Below are 18,280 nucleotides of genomic sequence, written 5' to 3'. Positions count from 1 at the left end.
TCCTTTCCCTGTTTCTGCGGCGGCCGCTCTGTCCTCTATGGGTTAGAGATGGCCGCAGTGGAATGCAGGCGGCGAAGCCGCTCCAAAATCCATGGCGAAAGGTCGCGGGTTTTGAAGCTGCATTTCTCCTGCGGAAATTTCACAGTATTTCTGTGTGGTCATTCTGCGAAATTTCCGCACGATTTCGGTCCCGTGAGACCCCAGCCTTAACCCCTTGAGTGGCACGCCCGGAAAATTTCCGGGACGAGCTCCACTGCTCATAGCAACATAGCCCGGAAGATTTCCGGGCTATGTATCACTATGGGAGCTGCAGAGCACAATGCCACAAGCTGTGACAGTGTGCTCTGCCTGCACAGACCCACAGAGAACAAAGCAAGGGCTTTGAAAAACCAGCAGAAGATATTCCCGATATGTCAGCAATCTCCTGCTTTGTTTACAGGTTGCCATAGAGACCATCGGCTTGTCAGAAGCAAGCCGATGGTCTCTGTGGCAGGGAGACCTTGGTGCTTGGCTGTGAGAGGACAGCTAGGTACCTGCTCTTACAGCAGAGATCAGAGAAAACCTCCGATCTCTGCTGTGTTAACCCTTTAAGTCTATGTGACTGCAGCATGTAAAGGGCTGTCACTGCAGCATGTAAAGGGATGTCACCATCGGACCCCCGGAATGTGAACTGGGGGTCCTGATGGGTCCCTGTGGAAGTCCCCTAAAGGGACAAAAAAAAAAAAGTTTAAAAATTATAAAAAAAATTATAAAAAACACTTGTCTCCCTTTACTTTGTAAAAAAAAATCAAAAATACAATCACACATGTGGTATCCATGCGTCGTAATGACCCAGAGAAGGAAGTTAATGCATTATTTAACCCCTTAATGACATGGCCCCTTTTTTTCTTTTTTCCCTATTTCGTTCTTTCCTCCCCCGTTTAAAAAATCACAACTTGTCCTGCAAAAAACAAGCCCTTATATGGCCATGTCAATGGAAAAATGAAAAAGTTATGGCTCTTGAGACGCAACTGCAAAATTAGTTGAAATTCAATGATTAGACCATTTTAAAAAACCTGCCCTGGTGGGCACGACAGGGTGGTAGGAAACCCGCCACTCAAGGGGTTAAAGGGATATCCTCGCCTCATACGTGTCTGGCAAACCCACAGGGGTATAACAATCATGTGTATAGTGAGAACACACTCTGCAGCAGAGGGAACGTGTATATACAAAGTGAGACATTATATATATATATATATATACAGTATTAGACCAATAATAAGGGTCTTGCTCTCAAGACTTTACAATCTATGAGGGAATAGGGGGACAGGAAGATGAGCCGGACTGCTGCAAGATAAATTGGAGAGGGGAGATGTAGTGATAAGACAGACTAGTTGTGAGTTGCAGCAGTCAAGTTGAGAATGGATTAAGGGAAGAAAATAACAGTTTTTGTCGTCTCCACAGTAAGAAAGGGGCAGTTTTGGAAGAGTTTTTGAGGTGCAGGTGACATGAATGAGCAAGAGACTACTACTGGGTGAAGGAAAGATCAAATTAAAGTATGGCTGCAAGACAGCGAGCGTGCCTCCGAGGAGTTATGGTGGCACCACATCACAATTAGGTCATTTAGTAGATGGCAAAAAAACTGAGAAGTTTAGAGGACATGATGCATCAGCGGGCAGACAATCATGGGGGTTCATAGTAGTCAGGGTGTGAGGTCTCAGGATTAGGTGTCATCAGCACACAGATAATACTAAAAGCCAAATCTACTGATAGTTTGTCCAAATGGGTTCATATAGATGGTGAGCAGGAGAGGACTAAGAACTGAACCCTGAGGATCCCCAACAGCAAGGGGAAGAGGAGAAACAGAGCCGGCAGATGAGGCCCTGAAGGAGAAGTCAGAAAACCCGGGAGAGTCCTGAAGGCCAATACAGCGGAGCACAATGAGGGGAGCTGGGGGTCTACAGCGCCGCAGAGACCCAGAAGCCACCAGGAGATCGTTTGACATTTTATTAAAGGCAGTTTCTGTAGAATAGTTAAAAACCAGATAACTAAAATCTATTAGATTATAATAAGGGTGTTGAAAAGAGAGTTAATACAGAGGTGGTCAGGAGAGAGTAGACCCGGCATCCCAGGGGACTGGCAATGAAAGGCAAATTAGAGACGGGTCGCTAGCAGGCAGCGTGGGACGAGTCAAGAGATGGTTTTTCAGTAATGGAGAAATGTTTAATAGAGTAGCAAAAGATACCAGAAGGAGAAGAGGTTAGATATAATAGTGAGGGGGCTGCTGACGGGTCAGTGATGCAGAAGGTCCCACCGCTATCACAGCCGGACCACAACAGCTCCACAGTATCAATAACTCCATAGAAGTGAATGGGTGTAGCATAGTGGGCTATACAGTGTCCACAACTCAAGACATGTAACAGATCTACCTCCAGTCAGACTTAAAGCGACCTCCGGCCTGCAGAGACAAAGATGGCTGAATGACTTCTCCGACTGCCTGATGCACACTGAGTATTGGCCTACATCAATGTTGCCCTGACCGCCTGGCCCGCCTCAAGGGGGCAGCACTGGTCAATCACAGCAGGCGTAATGCTGCATTCACACGGACGAGTTTCCGGCTCCTCGTCACTTCCTTTAACAGCACCATATCTCAGTTTACATGGGGACATGAGAGGTACAATACTATGGGGGTGGCAATTTGTCTGTGCAGGACTATGGAAGGCAGCCATCTTGCCTGTACATGACTATGGGGCGGCCATCTTGTCTGTACATGACTATCGGGCAGCCATCTTGTCTGTACATGACTATCGGACGGCCATCTTGTCTGTACATGACTGTGGGGTGGCCATCTTGGCTGTACATGACTATGGGGGTGGCCATCTTGTCTGTATATGACTATGGGGGCGGCCATCTTGTCTGTACATGACTATGGGGGTGGCCATCTTGTCTGTACATGACTATGGGGGAAGCCATCTTGTCTGTACATGACTATAGGGGCGGCCATCTTGTCTGTACATGACTATGGGGGTGGCCATCTTGTCTGTACATGACTATGGGGCGGCCATCTTGTCTGTACATGACTATGGGGCGGCCATCTTGTCTGTACATGACTATGGGGGCGGCCATCTTGTCTGTACAGGACTATGGGGGCGGCCATCTTGTCTGTACAGGACTATGGGGGCGGCCATCTTGTCTGTACAGGACTATGGGGGCGGCCATCTTGTCTGTACAGGACTATGGGGGCGGCCATCTTGTCTGTACAGGACTATGGGGGCGGCCATCTTGTCTGTACAGGACTATGGGGGCGGACATCTTGTCTGTACATGACTATGGGGGTGGCCATCTTGTCTGTACATGACTATGGGGGTGGCCATCTTGTCTGTACATGACTATGGGGTGGCCATCTTGTCTGTACATGACTATGGGGGGTAGCCATCTTGCCTGAGATGCAGTTAGCAGCATTTAGAGATATGCTTGACAGCAGCTTCATGGGCCATAGATGCAATGGACAGGAGAGGATCCATTGACTTTTATGGAAGAGCGTTGGGGGCATGACCTGTGCCGGGAGGGAAGGAGGTGAGCTGTGACGCCACGTATTGAGAATGGTGAATCCCGTTATCTACATATAGGTGATGTCAGTGACATGACTACTTTGAAGTTTTCTCTACAAAAAAAGAAGTGTTAGGTTTAGTGTTCGGTGTGCAAGGAGGGGACGAGGTGAGCTGTGGCATCAGACTATTATTATGTTTAGCAGTTGGTGTGAAAACTTCAGGATGTTTTAAAATATAGGTCCTGACAATGAAAACTAAAAAACAATGTCTGTTGGCGCACCCCTTGACGCTTCCTCCACCATGGTTGCCAGCTGTTTTCAGGTTCTCAGATTTCTAGCTTTCCCTTCCACATTCCAGCTCCATAAAAGCAATACATTTAGTGAACTCTCTGACTGACAAACTGATATTCTCTAAGAAAGCTAGCGTAGAGCTGAAGTGCACGTCAGTCACCTCCTGGACCGCTTGTCCATGCATTCAAGTCTCGCTCCAGAGGAACTGTCTGTCCATCATTCTCTATTCATAGTGCAGAATAGATTCACTGCAAGCAATGGTCCGTTACAAATGGAATCTGTGTTTTCTAAGGCCGGTGACAGACAGAAGTATTCTGGCCACATATATGCCCCCTTAATATGTAGATACGTGGTCCGGCCCAACTGCGGGTCTCCTGAGCATCATAGGAATCTATGATGCTGTAGCTCAGGCTAGACCTCCGTGTTCAGGCCAGGCACCTGTCCGTACTTCTAGTACACTCACCTGTCACCAGCCTAAAGGTACCTTTACACAGGGCCAATAGTGCACAACTGATTGCTCGAAACAGCAAATCTGGGTGATAGTTGTGTCGTGTACACGTGGCTTCCAACAGGGCATTGAGTGAGAAATTGCTCACTTTGCGGAGTTGCTTGGTTTTTAACAACCAAGCAACTAGCGACCCGTATAAACAGGCAGTCACCTATGTCCAGCGAATGCAGGCGGGCGGCTGGAAGAGATCTCCATTCTCTGGAAGACTATCACCTATTTGTGGAGCCCAACCGTCATTCCATGTGAAGGTACCTTAATGGTCTTTTCACATGTATAGATTTGTTGGCCATAATGAGCACCAATCAATGAAATTAGCACTTGTCTACTGGGCCTTATCATGGATCAATTCGGACTCCATTGGAAATGAACGATTGCTCATAAGTGGTTTGTCCCCACAAAGCTTCATTGTTGGTGACAGCATGTCCTCCGTTCATACGATGAGATAAGCCACCGACCACAATAATGTTATATATGGCATAAAGGATGTGATGATCCAACAAACCAGCCTTTGTTCATTCGTTGGCCTATGGATGGCAACTTCACACAGCCCAGTAATCAGCCTAAAGAACGTTCTTGCCCAGTGACTGCGTGGTGTCGGTGTCACCTTCCACTAATGACTATGAAAGCTACTTGTAAGACAGCGGCCATCAGGACGCTACAATGTATGGGACTGGGACAATAATGATCTCCAGGGGAGCCCCATGTTATATAAAGTGTATCTTCACCTATTACACCTCATGAAGGAAGCCAACCCCCTGGAGGTCAGCGGCACCACTTGTGTTATTGAGGCAGAACCATAGAACAGCGAGTGATCCTATTACTTTACAGGAACGTAAATGTGATGTGAATGTTCGGTAGTCGTCCTACCTCTCTTGGTCACAATGGAGAACCGCTGCAACGAGCCACTCCCACTCTGGTGGCTTCGACACTACCTATATTTACCCTGCGATGACTATGTGCCCTTTGAGAAGACCTTGCTGGTCCTCTTTACTACTGTGCTGCAAGGAATCTCATATTGTACGGAAACAAGTAGGTGGGGAATTGGCCAAGGATCATGAAAAGGGTTGGGAGGGGGGAGTCTAAAACCAGGTTCTTCAGCTAGATACTCAACGGCAGAACATGACTTCACCTGTCACAGTTGCCTTTCTGGGACATTAACCAATACTCAAAATATCACCAGAACTAAAAGAACTGAAGAGTGTAAAAACCAGACATCGCAAGAAGAATAGCTAAAAACAAGTATCAAGACAGTTAAAACACTAATACAGAAGGTGATGGTAACCAGATGATGAAAATGATGATATTGAAACTGATGGTGGAGATTGAAGCAGATGGTATGGAACAGAAATAATAAGGAGAGAAATACTATCCATAATGCCAGAGCTCTCTAAGTCTTTCCATAAACTCTCCATGACACTGACCCTAACATCACATACCACTGTCCCTAAGTAGCCCTGTCTGAAATACTGTCAATGAGAACAAGAGAGCTCTAGTACACAGACATAAAGCCAAACAGGCAAGCTGAGTAATGAACCAAGGCAAACAGAAACAGAGTATATCCAAGTGAAACAAGAAGCTAGGAAACAAAACTGGATTATATATAAACCATAGGAAAAAAACACACTGACGAGGACAAACTAGACTAGAACAAGGTACTAGAATTTAACCAAGAAATACAAGATATGTGTTGTATATAGTGTAGATATAATGTACATTGTTACTGCTATCACCAGCAACCAGACTGCAGAGGCCAGGTACACGTAAAGCAAGGCTACCAATGAGGAACTCCTTCCTAAATGAGGCTGGCTAATCAATGAGGTCAGCTGACCCACTCAACTGGATCAGCTGTTGGAACAATACACAACAACTGACCCAAAAACAGGTTAACAATCAGGAAATGACAATCCATCAGGAAAATACCGGGCTTTAGCTATTGATGTCCTATCGTGAGGATAGGTCCACAGTAGTTGATTGGCCTGGGATCCACTGATTAGGATCTCCAGCGATCAGTGGATTATCCGACCTGCTGTCAGTGCAGTGGGTCTGTCCGTTGTCATCAGGGTCAGAGAAAAAGTTTAGTAGGTGGCTTTGTACCCATTGAAATTAATGGGAGCAAAGCTGCCTATTAAACTTTCAGCTCCGCACTGAGGTCAGAGATGGAAATGTAATCAGTGGCTTAGCTCCTAATGATTTCAATGGGAGTGGAGCTGCCTATTAGACTTCCTGCTTTGACCACAATGTCAACATCTGGCACCGCACTAATAGTGAACTGGGTAATCAGCTGATCATTGGGGTTGCTGAGTGGTGGATCTTCGCCGATCAACTATTTATGACCTACCCAGAAGATAGATCATCAATAGTAAAAACCCAGAAAACCCCTTTTATGCTGGTCAAAACACCTGGATGGAAAAGCCAAGCATAATAATGGGGGCCCCAGTTTGATCTTTGCTACGGGCCCCCCTCTCTTTGTACGCCTTGAGGAAGTTGCCATGTGGGGTAGGGCTTTATCTTAATAATACCCTGTAACCTGCCTCAGATTTTCCTTTGCACTTTTATCAGCCCCTTCCTCTCATCTATCTTCACTATGACCCTCAGTAATTGGTTCTCTGGAAACTTTAATGTAAGTATAAGTGTAACTCTTCCTACCTTAGCCTTCCCGGTGCTTTGTAATATATGTACCAGTGCACAGGCCACCTCCTCTTTGCTCTTCACGCTCAGCACCGGCTCCAGCACAGCGCACAACATTCGGTAGTTGTTGGTCACATATTCTGCAAACTCCTTATACAGCTCCATGGGAAGGATGCTCATTGTTTGGTATCGGGACTTTAGGCGGATGGAGGGACAGTTGCTTTTCCCCTTGTAGGACGTGGGCTGGGAGACTGGGTACCACTGCTCCACAAAATGGCGCCCACTGATGCTGGCAATGGGCACGTTCACCATGCCCACATAGTTACTCTTTTCCTTGCGCCTCTTTTTATCTGTGTCCTTGTACAGGTGGAGGCGTAGGTTCCGGACAGCTGGCAGGTTGTTAAACTCAAAATGCTCCCCCCAGAAAACGGTCTCACCCCGGGCCTTGCTGGTAGTACGGGCGTACAAAATGTCATCTAGGCAGAGCTCGCAGTAATAGCGCTTCTTAGGGGGAAGGTCACGAGCTTCTATGATCCATAGCTTCAGGACATTATCCACTCTTCGACTGTTATCCTACAAGGACACAACAGAAAACTGAGTGACAGAAACATTGGACAGTTTTAGATGTTAGAAGATTTCCATAAACCCTATTAGCGAATTCTGAGTTACACGGTTGTCTAGTCTGAAACTATAGATGACCTATTCTTCGGATAGTCCATGCACAGTAGATCAGCAGGGGTTTGCCGCTTGGGATGCTAGCAGATCAGCTGCTCACCAGGCTAGTACACTAATGCATGGAGCTCATATGTGCAAGAAGCTGACAAGGTACATTCCCACTGCAGTGGTCTGGCTTGGTATTTTACGCAAAGTTCCTATTGAAGTGAATAGGAACTTGGCCTGCAATACTAAAACTGGCCATTGCAGTAAGAACAGAGCTGTTTGCTTTCTGCAGAAATCAGCTCAGTGCATGAAAACACCAGCTCAGTGAAGTTCTGATTGGCAGGGATTCAGGGCTGCAGAACCCATCCAATCTACTATTGATGGCCTGTCTGTAGGATAGGTCATCAATAGTTTTCAACTAGACAACCCCTTTAATAGAAGGGGGTCACACTCTGTTCAGGATTCTCATCTCTTGGCCAGAGTAGAGAGGGGTTACAAAAGCATCTCTCTCTGGAGCACCTGTCCAGTCCTGCATTACCCACATAACCCATTGATATGACAGAGGACTGTGTGATGCTTCATTCTCCCTGAGGAGGTGCTGCAGGGAAACTCAACACTTAGGGCTCCCACACACTTGTGTTTTTTTAATGCTGCGTTAACACTGTGGGTTTTTTTTTACCGTAAATGTAGAAGTTCATTGTCCAAAGTCCGAACCTCTTTAGCAAGAGATTTAATGACTATAATTGTTTGTCCACACGACTGATGTTTGCCATGGATTTGACGTGTAAGCCACACTCGGATTTCATTACCTTTAATTGTAATATGCACAGCAGTCTATGCAGAACACAATCTTTGTTCCTTGACATGTCACTTCTTGTTGCGTATTCTGCCCCAAATCTGTGTTGGGAAGTCTGCATTCAAATTTTTCTATTTAAAAAGACTACATTTGCATGTGGATCCGTGCATATATAAGTGCATGCCCATAACAAACATCATACACAAGCAGTACACCATCATAAGAGCCAGGTCTAGAGATGTCTTTTGGATGTCTTGTTGAAGCTTATAGGTAAAACCCAACATGTTCTATAAGAGTACTTGATGAGGGGCTGACACAATATTTAATATACCTGTCAGGATTTGAACCTGCAACCTCTTGCACCCCAAGCTGCAGCCCTTCGTACTGAACTATTCAGCATGCTAGATAGCTCCTCTGAATCTTAGTCCCGTGTTCCCTGTCTCTTGTTCCATGTTCTTTCCTCTGTCTTTTTCCTGTCTAGTCCACCCCATGTCTTGTACCTTCCCCAGTTAGTCTCCTATATAAACCTGGTCCTGTTCCCTCTTTCCTTGTGTGTTTATTGTGCCCTGTGACTCTAACCAAGCTATCCTTCGGTGTACCTGCTCCTCTAATACTGATCGTCCATCTTGTGTACCAGACCCCGGCTATTCCTCCTGACTTCATTACTGCTTTGTACTGCACCGACATCTCGTGTACCAGAACCCAGCTGCCCCCTTGACCTCGTTTCTGCCAGCGACGATTACAACCAAGTGACTCCACTTCTGCACCAGATCTTGACACTATCATATACTAGAGATATAAGTGAACGTCTGTGCCAGTTCTCAAACCCGATCTGTGCAGGGTCTAGAGTAGGAAACTATTAGAGGCAATGTATGGAAGCTTACACCATTTCGTACTTGAGGTTTTTTGAATTCAACTGTAATAGTCTTAAAGGGGACCCGTCAACTCTCCTGGGATGTCTATTTCAATAAACACGTTCATTCTTCACGAACGAACACTTTTGATAGATCTTTCCTTGGATCTCTGTGATTTGCCGTTCCTCTGTTATTCCTCCAAGAAATTTATGAATAAATAGACAACTGGGTGTTACTAGCTGGTGGTGTGTCCTTACATAGTCGGACATTGTCCAATCAGTGCTGACAGTGTAGGACACACCCCTTTGATAAGAGGAAAAGAAGCTCCAGAATTGTTATTTCTTAGGCGATACATGTGTTTGCTAAAAAAAAAAAACACACTTTAGTAGGCCCCCTGTCCACGGCCGAGGCAAATGGAAAGCTTCACTCAGCATGATCTGCAGGTGATTATTGCCCATGGACAGCCGTAGAGGTAACAGGTTCTTGTTAAGAACATGAAACTAAAAGATTTTGTAATCCCTCAGGTGCAAGTGTAAATAATCCACAATTCTATGTCGGGAGAGAATCTGTAATTCATATTCAAGGGCTCCCTGAATACAGGGCCACAACTGTTAGTTCCCAATGATGGCGGTTATATCTGCATGCAGTGAGATAAGAAGAGCCTCACGCCTCAATGATCTCATTACCTCAGATACGTGTACGCACCAGGTATACTGCCACGGTACGCAGCGCTCCTGCCGTACATTTACCCAGAGCTCATCTTTGTATCTACTGCATAATTAGAGTTATATACAGTTACTTAGCAACTCCAGCGAGCTTTGTGTTATAACGCCGCTCATCTACTCATTCCACATTTTTGAGAAGAAATAAAAGAATTCACTAAGCCATTCATATGAAAGAGATTTCTGGCCATATAAGGGTATGTTCACACGTCGCTGATTTGCTGCAGATTTTGGTGCAAATTTGAAGCAGATTTCACCCCTTCAATTTGTAGTTAATTAAAAGGGCAAAATCTGCTGCAGTTCTACACTAAAATCCACAACAAATCAGCGGTGTGAACACACCCTAAAAGTGTATTTCGTAAATGCCCCATACTCTTGTCTATATATAACACCTGACCCTATACAGCATCTCTCTACAACACCTGACCCTATACAGCATCTCTCTACAACACCCGACCCTATACAGCATCTCTCTACAACACCCGACCCTATACAGCATCTCTCTACAACACCTGACCCTATACAGCATCTCTCTACAACACCCGACCCTATACAGCATCTCTCTACAACACCCGACCCTATACAGCATCTCTCTACAACACCCGACCCTATACAGCATCTCTCTACAACACCCGACCCTATACAGCATCTCTCTACAACACCCGACCCTATACAGCATCTCTCTACAACACCCGACCCTTTACAGCATTTGTCTACAACACTCAACACTACACAGCATATATCTACAGTACCTGATCCTATACAGCATCTCTCCTACGACACCCAACCCTATACAGCATATCTCTACAACACCTAATCCTATACAGCATCCCTCTACAACACCCGACACTATACAGCATCTATCTACAGCATCTGAGCCTATACAGCATCTCTCTACAATGCCCAACCCTATACAGAATCTCTCCACAACACCTGATCCTATACAGCATCTATCTACAAACACCTGAACTTATATAACATCTCTCCTACAACACCCAACCCTATATAGCATTTCTCTACAACACCTAATCCTATACAGCATCCCTCTACAACACCCGACACTATACAGCATCTATCTACAGCACCTGAACCTATACAGCATCTTTTCTATGACACCAAACCCTATACAGCATCTCTCTACAACACCCTACCCTATACAGCATCACTCTACAAGACCTGATCCTATACAGCATCTCTCTAAAACACCCAACCCTATATACCATTATTCTACAACACCCGACCCTATACAGCATCTATCTACAGCACCCGGCCCTATACATTAGAGCATCTCTCTACAACACGCAACTCTACACAGCATCTGTCTACAGCACCCGACCCTATACAACATCTCTCTACAGCACCCAAGCCTATACAGCATCTCTCTACACTAGAACCCTATACAGCATCTCTCTACACTAGAACCCTATACAGAATCTCTCTACAACATTCAAACCTATACAGCATCTCTCTACAACCGTCGACCCTATACAGCCTCTCTCTACAACACGCGACCCTGTACAGCTTCTCTCTACAACATTCGACCCTATACAGCATCTCTCTACAGCACCCAACCCTATATAGCATCTCTCTACACTAGAACCCTATACAGCATCTCTCTACACTAGAACCCTATACAGCATCTCTCTACACTAGAACCCTATACAGCATCTCTCTACACTAGAACCCTATACAGCATCTATCTACACTAGAACCCTATACAGCATCTATCTACACTAGAACCCTATACAGCATCTCTCTACAGCACCTGCCCCTATACAGCATCTCTCTACAGCACCTGCCCCTATACAGCATCTCTCTACAGCACCCGACCCCATACAGCCTCTCTCTACAACACGCAACCCTGTACAGCTTCTCTCTACAACATTCGACCCTATACAGCATCTCTCTACAGCACCCAACCCTACACAGCATTTCTCCTATAAAACCCGACCCTATACAGCATCTCTCTACAACACCTGACCCTATACAGCATCTCTCTACAATATTCGACCCTATACAGCATCTCTCTACAACACGCGACCCTGTGCAGCACCTGACCCTATACAGCATATATCTACAGCACCCGACCCTACACAGTATTTCTACAAAACCCGACCCTATATAGCATCTCTCTAAAGCACTTGACCCTATACAGCATTTCTCTACAACAGTCGACCCTATACAGCATCTGTCTACAACACTCGACCCTGTACAGCATCTCTCTAGAACATTCGACCCTATACAGCATCTCTTTACAACATCCGAGCCTATACAGCATCTGTCTACAACACCCGACCCTGTACAGCATCTGTCTACAACACCCGACCCTATACAGCATCTGTCTACAACACTCGACCCTGTACAGCATCTCTCTACAACATTCGACCCTATACAGCATCTCTCTACAACACCCGAGCCTATACAGCATCTGTCTACAACAACCCTATAGAGCATCTCTCCTCCAAAACCTGACCCTATATAGGATCTCTCTACAACACCTGACCCTATAGAGCATTACTCTACAACACCCGACCCTATACAGCATCTCTCTACAGCACCCGACCCTATACAGCATCTCTCAACAACACGCAACTCTACACAGCATCTGTCTGCAGCACCCAATCCTATAAAACATCTCTCTATAGCACCAGAACCCTATACAGCAGCTCTCTACAGCACCTAGCCCCATACAGCATCTCTCTACCACACCCACCCCATTTACAGCACGTCTCTACACCAGAACCCTATACAGCATCTCTCTACAGCACCCGACCCTATACAGCATCTCTTTACAGCACGTGCCACTATACAGCATCTCTCTACAACATTCGACCCTATACAGCATCTGTCTACAGCACCCGGCCCTATAGAGCATTTCTCTACAGCACTCAACCCTATACAGCATCTCTCTACAACACCTGACCCTATACAGCATTTCTCTACAACATTCGACCCTATACAGCATCTGTCTACAACACGCAATTCTACACAGCATCTATATACAGCACTCAACCCTATACAGCATCTCTCTATAAGACCCGACCCTGTACAGTATCTCTCTATAACACCCGGCCCTATACAGCGTTGCTCTGCAGCACCCAACTCTTTACAGCATCTCTCTACAATACCCAACTCTATACAGCATGTCTCTACAACACCTGACCCTAAAAAAGCACCTCTGTACAACACCGGGTCCTACAAAATATCTTTCTACAACTTCTGCACCTCCAGACCATCTCTCTACAGAACCTGAACCTATATACCATCTCTCTTCAACATCCGACCCTACAGAGCATCTATCTACAGCACCTGACCCTCCAGAGCAAACCTTTATACCACCTGACCCTAAACTGCATGGCTCTACAACACCCGACCCTATACAGCATCTGTCTACAACACCTGCCCCCATACAGTTTGTTTCTACAACACCCGAACCCTATACTGCATGTTTCTACAACACCCCACCGTATACAGTTGTTTTTACAACACCCAACTCTAAAGAACATCTCACTTCATCATCCAACCCTTCACAGCATTACTCTTCAACAACCAACACTATATAGCACCTCAATACAACACCTATACAGAATCTCACTACAACAGCCAACTCTATACAGCACCTGTATACAGCACCTCACCACAACACCCGGCCCAACACAGCTTCTCTCTACAAGAAGTCGCCCTATACAGCATCTCCTACAACACTGGACCCAATAAAACACCTCTCTACAACACCCGACTCAAAAAAGTACTCTCTACAACACCCAACTCTATATAGCATCTCTCCACGACACCCGCACCTATACAGCATCTCCCTACAGCACCCTACCCTATACAGCATCTCCCTACAGCACCTGACCCTATACAGCATCTCCCTACAGCACCGGACCCTATACAGCATCTCTCTACAACACCTGACCTTATACAGCATCTATCTACAGCACCTGACCCTATACAATATCTCTCCTACAACACTGGACCCAATAAAACACCTCTCTATAACACCCGACCCCAAAAAGTACTCTCTACAACACCCAACTCTATACAGCATTTCTGCACGACACCGTCACCTATACAGCACCTCTCTTCAACATCAAACCCTTCACAGCATCACTCTCCAACACCTGACCCTATACAGTATCTCTCTACAACACGCAACCCTATATAGCATCTCTCTACAACACCCGACCCTATACAGCATGCCTCTTCAACACCCACATCTATACATCTATCTACAGCACCCGACCCTATACAGGACCTCTCTGTAATACCCAACTGTATGCAGCATCTCTCTACAACACGCAACTCTGTACAGCATTTCTCTACAACATCCAACCCTACACATCATCTCTCTACAACACGCAACCCTATACAGCAACTCACTACAACACCCAATTCTGTACAGCCTTGCTCTACAACACCCGACTCTATACTGCATCTCTCTATGACAGCAACAACTATACAGCATCTATCTACAGCACTTGACCCTATACAGCACCTCTTTACAACACCCAACTCTATACATTATTTCTCTACAACACCCGACCCTGTACAGCATCTCTCTACAACACTCAGTCATACAAAACATCTCTCTACAAAATCCGCACCTCCAGAGCATCTTTCTACAGCACCTGAACCTATATAGCATCTATCTACAGCACCTGAAGCTATATAGTATCTATCTACAGCACGTGAACCTATATAGCATCTATCTACAGCACGTGAACCTATATAGCATCTATCTACAATACCCAACCCTATATAGTATGTCTCTACAACACCCAGTCATACAAAACATCTCTCTACAAAACCCGCACCTACAGAGCATCCATCTACAGCATTTGTCCCTAAACAGCAAGTCTCTACAACACTTGCACCTATACAGCATGTCTCTACAATGCCAGCACCTACGGAGCATCTCTCTACAACTCAAAATCCTACAGAACATCTCTCTACACCACCTGACCCTACACTGCATGTTTCTACAACCCCGAAACCTATACAGCCTTTGTCTACAACACCCAATCCTATACAGCTTGGCTCTACAACGCCCGACCCTATACAGTATCTCTCTACAATACCCGACCCTATACAGCATCTCTCTACAACAGACGACTCTATACAGCGCCTCTCTACAACAACGACCCTATACTGGACCTCTCTACAACACCAAACCCTATACTCAATCTCACTATAACAACTGACCCTATACAGCACCTCTCTACAACGCCTGGTCCTACAGAGCATCTTTCTACAACACCCGACCCGATATAGGATTTCTATACAGCTAACCCCATACAGCATCTCTCTACAACACCCGACTTTATACAGCATGTCACTACAGCACCTGACTCTACATAGTACCTGTATGCAGCACCTCACCCTATACAGCACTTCTCTACAACACCCGACTCTATACAGTACCTCTCTACAACACCCGACTCTATACAGTACCTCTCTACAACACCCAACCCTATTTAGCATCTCTCTACACTTGACCCTATACAGCTTGTCTCTACAACACCCGACCCTATACAGCATCTCTACACAACACCTGACCCTATACACCTTGTCTCTACAACACCTGGAACTACAGAGCATCTCTCCACAACACCCGACCCTATACAGCATCTGTCTACAACACCTGACCCTATACAGCTTGTCTCTACAACACCTGGTCCTACAGAGCATCTCTCTACAACACCTGGTCCTACAGAGCATCTCTCTACAACACCTGACCCTATACAGCACGTCTCTCCAACACCCGACCCTATACAGCACCTCTGTACAACACCTGACCCTATACAGCACTTCTGTACAACACCCGACCCTATAAAGGATTACCCTACAACTGCTCAGCTATTTCTGACAACTGCACTGAAATGAATGGTGCAGCACTGTGCTTGGTCTGCCACCACTCCATTTAATCTTCTCCTCACTGCAGCACACAGGACTCCAGCTCTCGGGATTGTGGGGGTCTCAGCGGTGAGACCTCATTGATCAGATTTTTATCACCAATCCCGTTGAGCATGTAAAGACCCAGCAGGGTGAACAACAGCTGCTGATCACAAGGGCTAGCCTCCCACAGGTATGACGTGGGCTCAGCTACTGAGACTGCTCCTTACCCTCATGGCAACCAATGACGTACATGCATGTCATTGGTTATTAAAAGCAAATCTACAGTTTCAGGACAACATTTTTCCCTGGGACCAGAGGAAGAGGGGAGTATGTTACCTACAGCTGTTCTTCTCTGCTGTCCCACCGATCTGCTGGTTCTGGGTCTTGTTTTCGGTTGTCCAGGATGGCCAACTCAATCTTCAGACTACCTAATTCCCCACAGTGCATTGGTAGTGTTAAGGTACGTTTACAAGGGATGATTATCACCCAAATAATCGTTGGAAACAGCAGATTTAAGTAATAGTAATCCCATGTACAAGTGGCAGCTGACAGGGCTCTGAGCGACAAATCCTTCACTTGTCGAAAGTGCTTGGTTTTTAGCAGAACTAAAAGCCCAGTGATTATTGGCATGTGGAAACAGGAGTTGCTCAGTCTTTGAGCGACTGCGTGTTTCCAGCGAATGGGGCGGGCAGCTGGACTGTCACTCGAGTAAAAGCACCGATAGTCGCTGGGACGGCTGTCCGGCATCCGACAGTCATCCTTTGTAAAGGGACCTTTAGACTACTAATGTACTATACCTGCTCTCTGATAGGTCAAAGTAGCTCACGTGGTTAGCACTGACCAATCACAGGGCAGTGCACAGTGTGCATTAGTTAGTTGCAAAACTGCTGCGGCCATCTTGGATGGCATGAAAACAGGGCCTAAAACTGGAGGATTAGAAAAACAACTGCACATAATATACTCCCCTGCCCATCCTGTCCCAGGACTGAAATATGTCCAGAAACCAAACGGTCACTTTAATTGTTATATTGGTGCTGCGAGATTTGTCTAAGAAGAAAATAGCAATGGCAGGTCAGAAAAAAAAAGAAGAAGGTTGAGTGTTGTAAAGAGATTGCTCCCGATGGGTATACAGTTTTCACCCCACCAATGACATGTATATGGATATAAGTATTATATAAGTTTGCTTAGTGTTCAGTAATATATAGTGGATAGCAGGGCCTACCGCTAGATATATGCTAAAAGAAAAATCTGCCGTGTAGGCGCAACTCTCCGGAGGTTCCAATAAAGGTACCAGAACAATTAGATGTATATCCAACTTCTCGTTTTATTTAGAATATTGAAATTTAAAGTCCAGTTAATAAACGCGTTTCGAGGTAAACCCCTTCATCAGTAATGCTGGGATGGCTTCACTCTCAGGGAAGGGAACTCGTAACCCTAAATACTGAGTAACAGAGTCATAAGCTGGAGCACAGTGGATGTCCAAGGGAGAAATGGATCTTCCAAGTCATCCCAGCACTACTGATGAAGGGGTTCACCCCAAAACAAGTTTATTAACTGGATTTTAAATTTCAATATTCTAAATAAAACGAGACGCTGGATATTCATCTAATTGTTCTGGTACCTTTATTGGAACCTCCGGAGAGTTGCGCCTACACAGCAGATTTTTCTTTTAGCATATCCTACCCTCCCACCATCGGTGGGTTAATCTGGGTGGCAGCACCTCCTGTTATCTACCATATCCAATCTAAGCACTTTAAGACCAGAGTATCTTCTCAGGCTCTTAGTCTTCGTTTTCACTGTGGGTTTGCTCCCCTTCGCTCTTCACCTATTTCTACCGCTAGATATAGGACATGTAATGAGTGTGTAGATGTAAATGATTAATGAGCGCTGTCATGTCTAATAACATATATAGGACACAGTATCCATCCAGGGAGGTGGTGCAGCGTTCCCAAGAGCTTACATTTCCCCTTACTCCGCTCTTTAACTTTTACGATGAAGTCAGCCCTAAGCCTGCCATGCATTGACTGTTTACCAGAGGTTAGAAGACGGGATCCCAACTGCACTCCGCTAAAGCCAACTGTGAAGGTGATACTATGACATCTGCCAATGTGTTGCCACTCAGTTACATTTCAGCTCAGGCTACTACAGACTTTAGAAGTGCAATCACACCCCCCATCCAATGCTGCGGCCAAGGTTTTATAAGTGAAGGACGATTGGCCCGTGTGAACAGGCAGCCACTCATCTATGAATGGCCTGTTTACTGTAAATGGAGGCAGGTGGGCTGCAATACTCTCCGCCCCCCACCCCCACCCCGCTGCGCCTCCATTCATGATCGCTCCTGTATAAAAGCACAACTGTCGTCCCATGTGAAAGGGGCCTTTTAAAGTGCAAACT

The 18,280-nt window shown here is 45.8% G+C and overlaps 1 protein-coding gene across 1 annotated transcript in view; it reads right to left on the bottom strand.

The window, feature by feature from the left end:
- The window catches only part of SYNGAP1 (synaptic Ras GTPase activating protein 1), a 245,394-nt gene that overhangs the window by 55,302 nt on the left and 171,812 nt on the right, over positions 1-18,280 (bottom strand). The window contains exon 8 of the mRNA XM_066581328.1: positions 6,975-7,529. Coding sequence (XP_066437425.1) covers positions 6,975-7,529 — 555 coding nt within the window. The remainder of the gene's footprint in view (positions 1-6,974; positions 7,530-18,280) is intronic.

This window comes from Eleutherodactylus coqui, chromosome 10 (genome assembly GCF_035609145.1).
Source record: "Eleutherodactylus coqui strain aEleCoq1 chromosome 10, aEleCoq1.hap1, whole genome shotgun sequence".
NCBI lineage: Eukaryota > Metazoa > Chordata > Amphibia > Anura > Eleutherodactylidae > Eleutherodactylus > Eleutherodactylus coqui.
The sequence above is the reverse complement of the archived record's forward strand: the minus strand, read 5'-3'. Positions and strand labels throughout refer to the sequence as shown.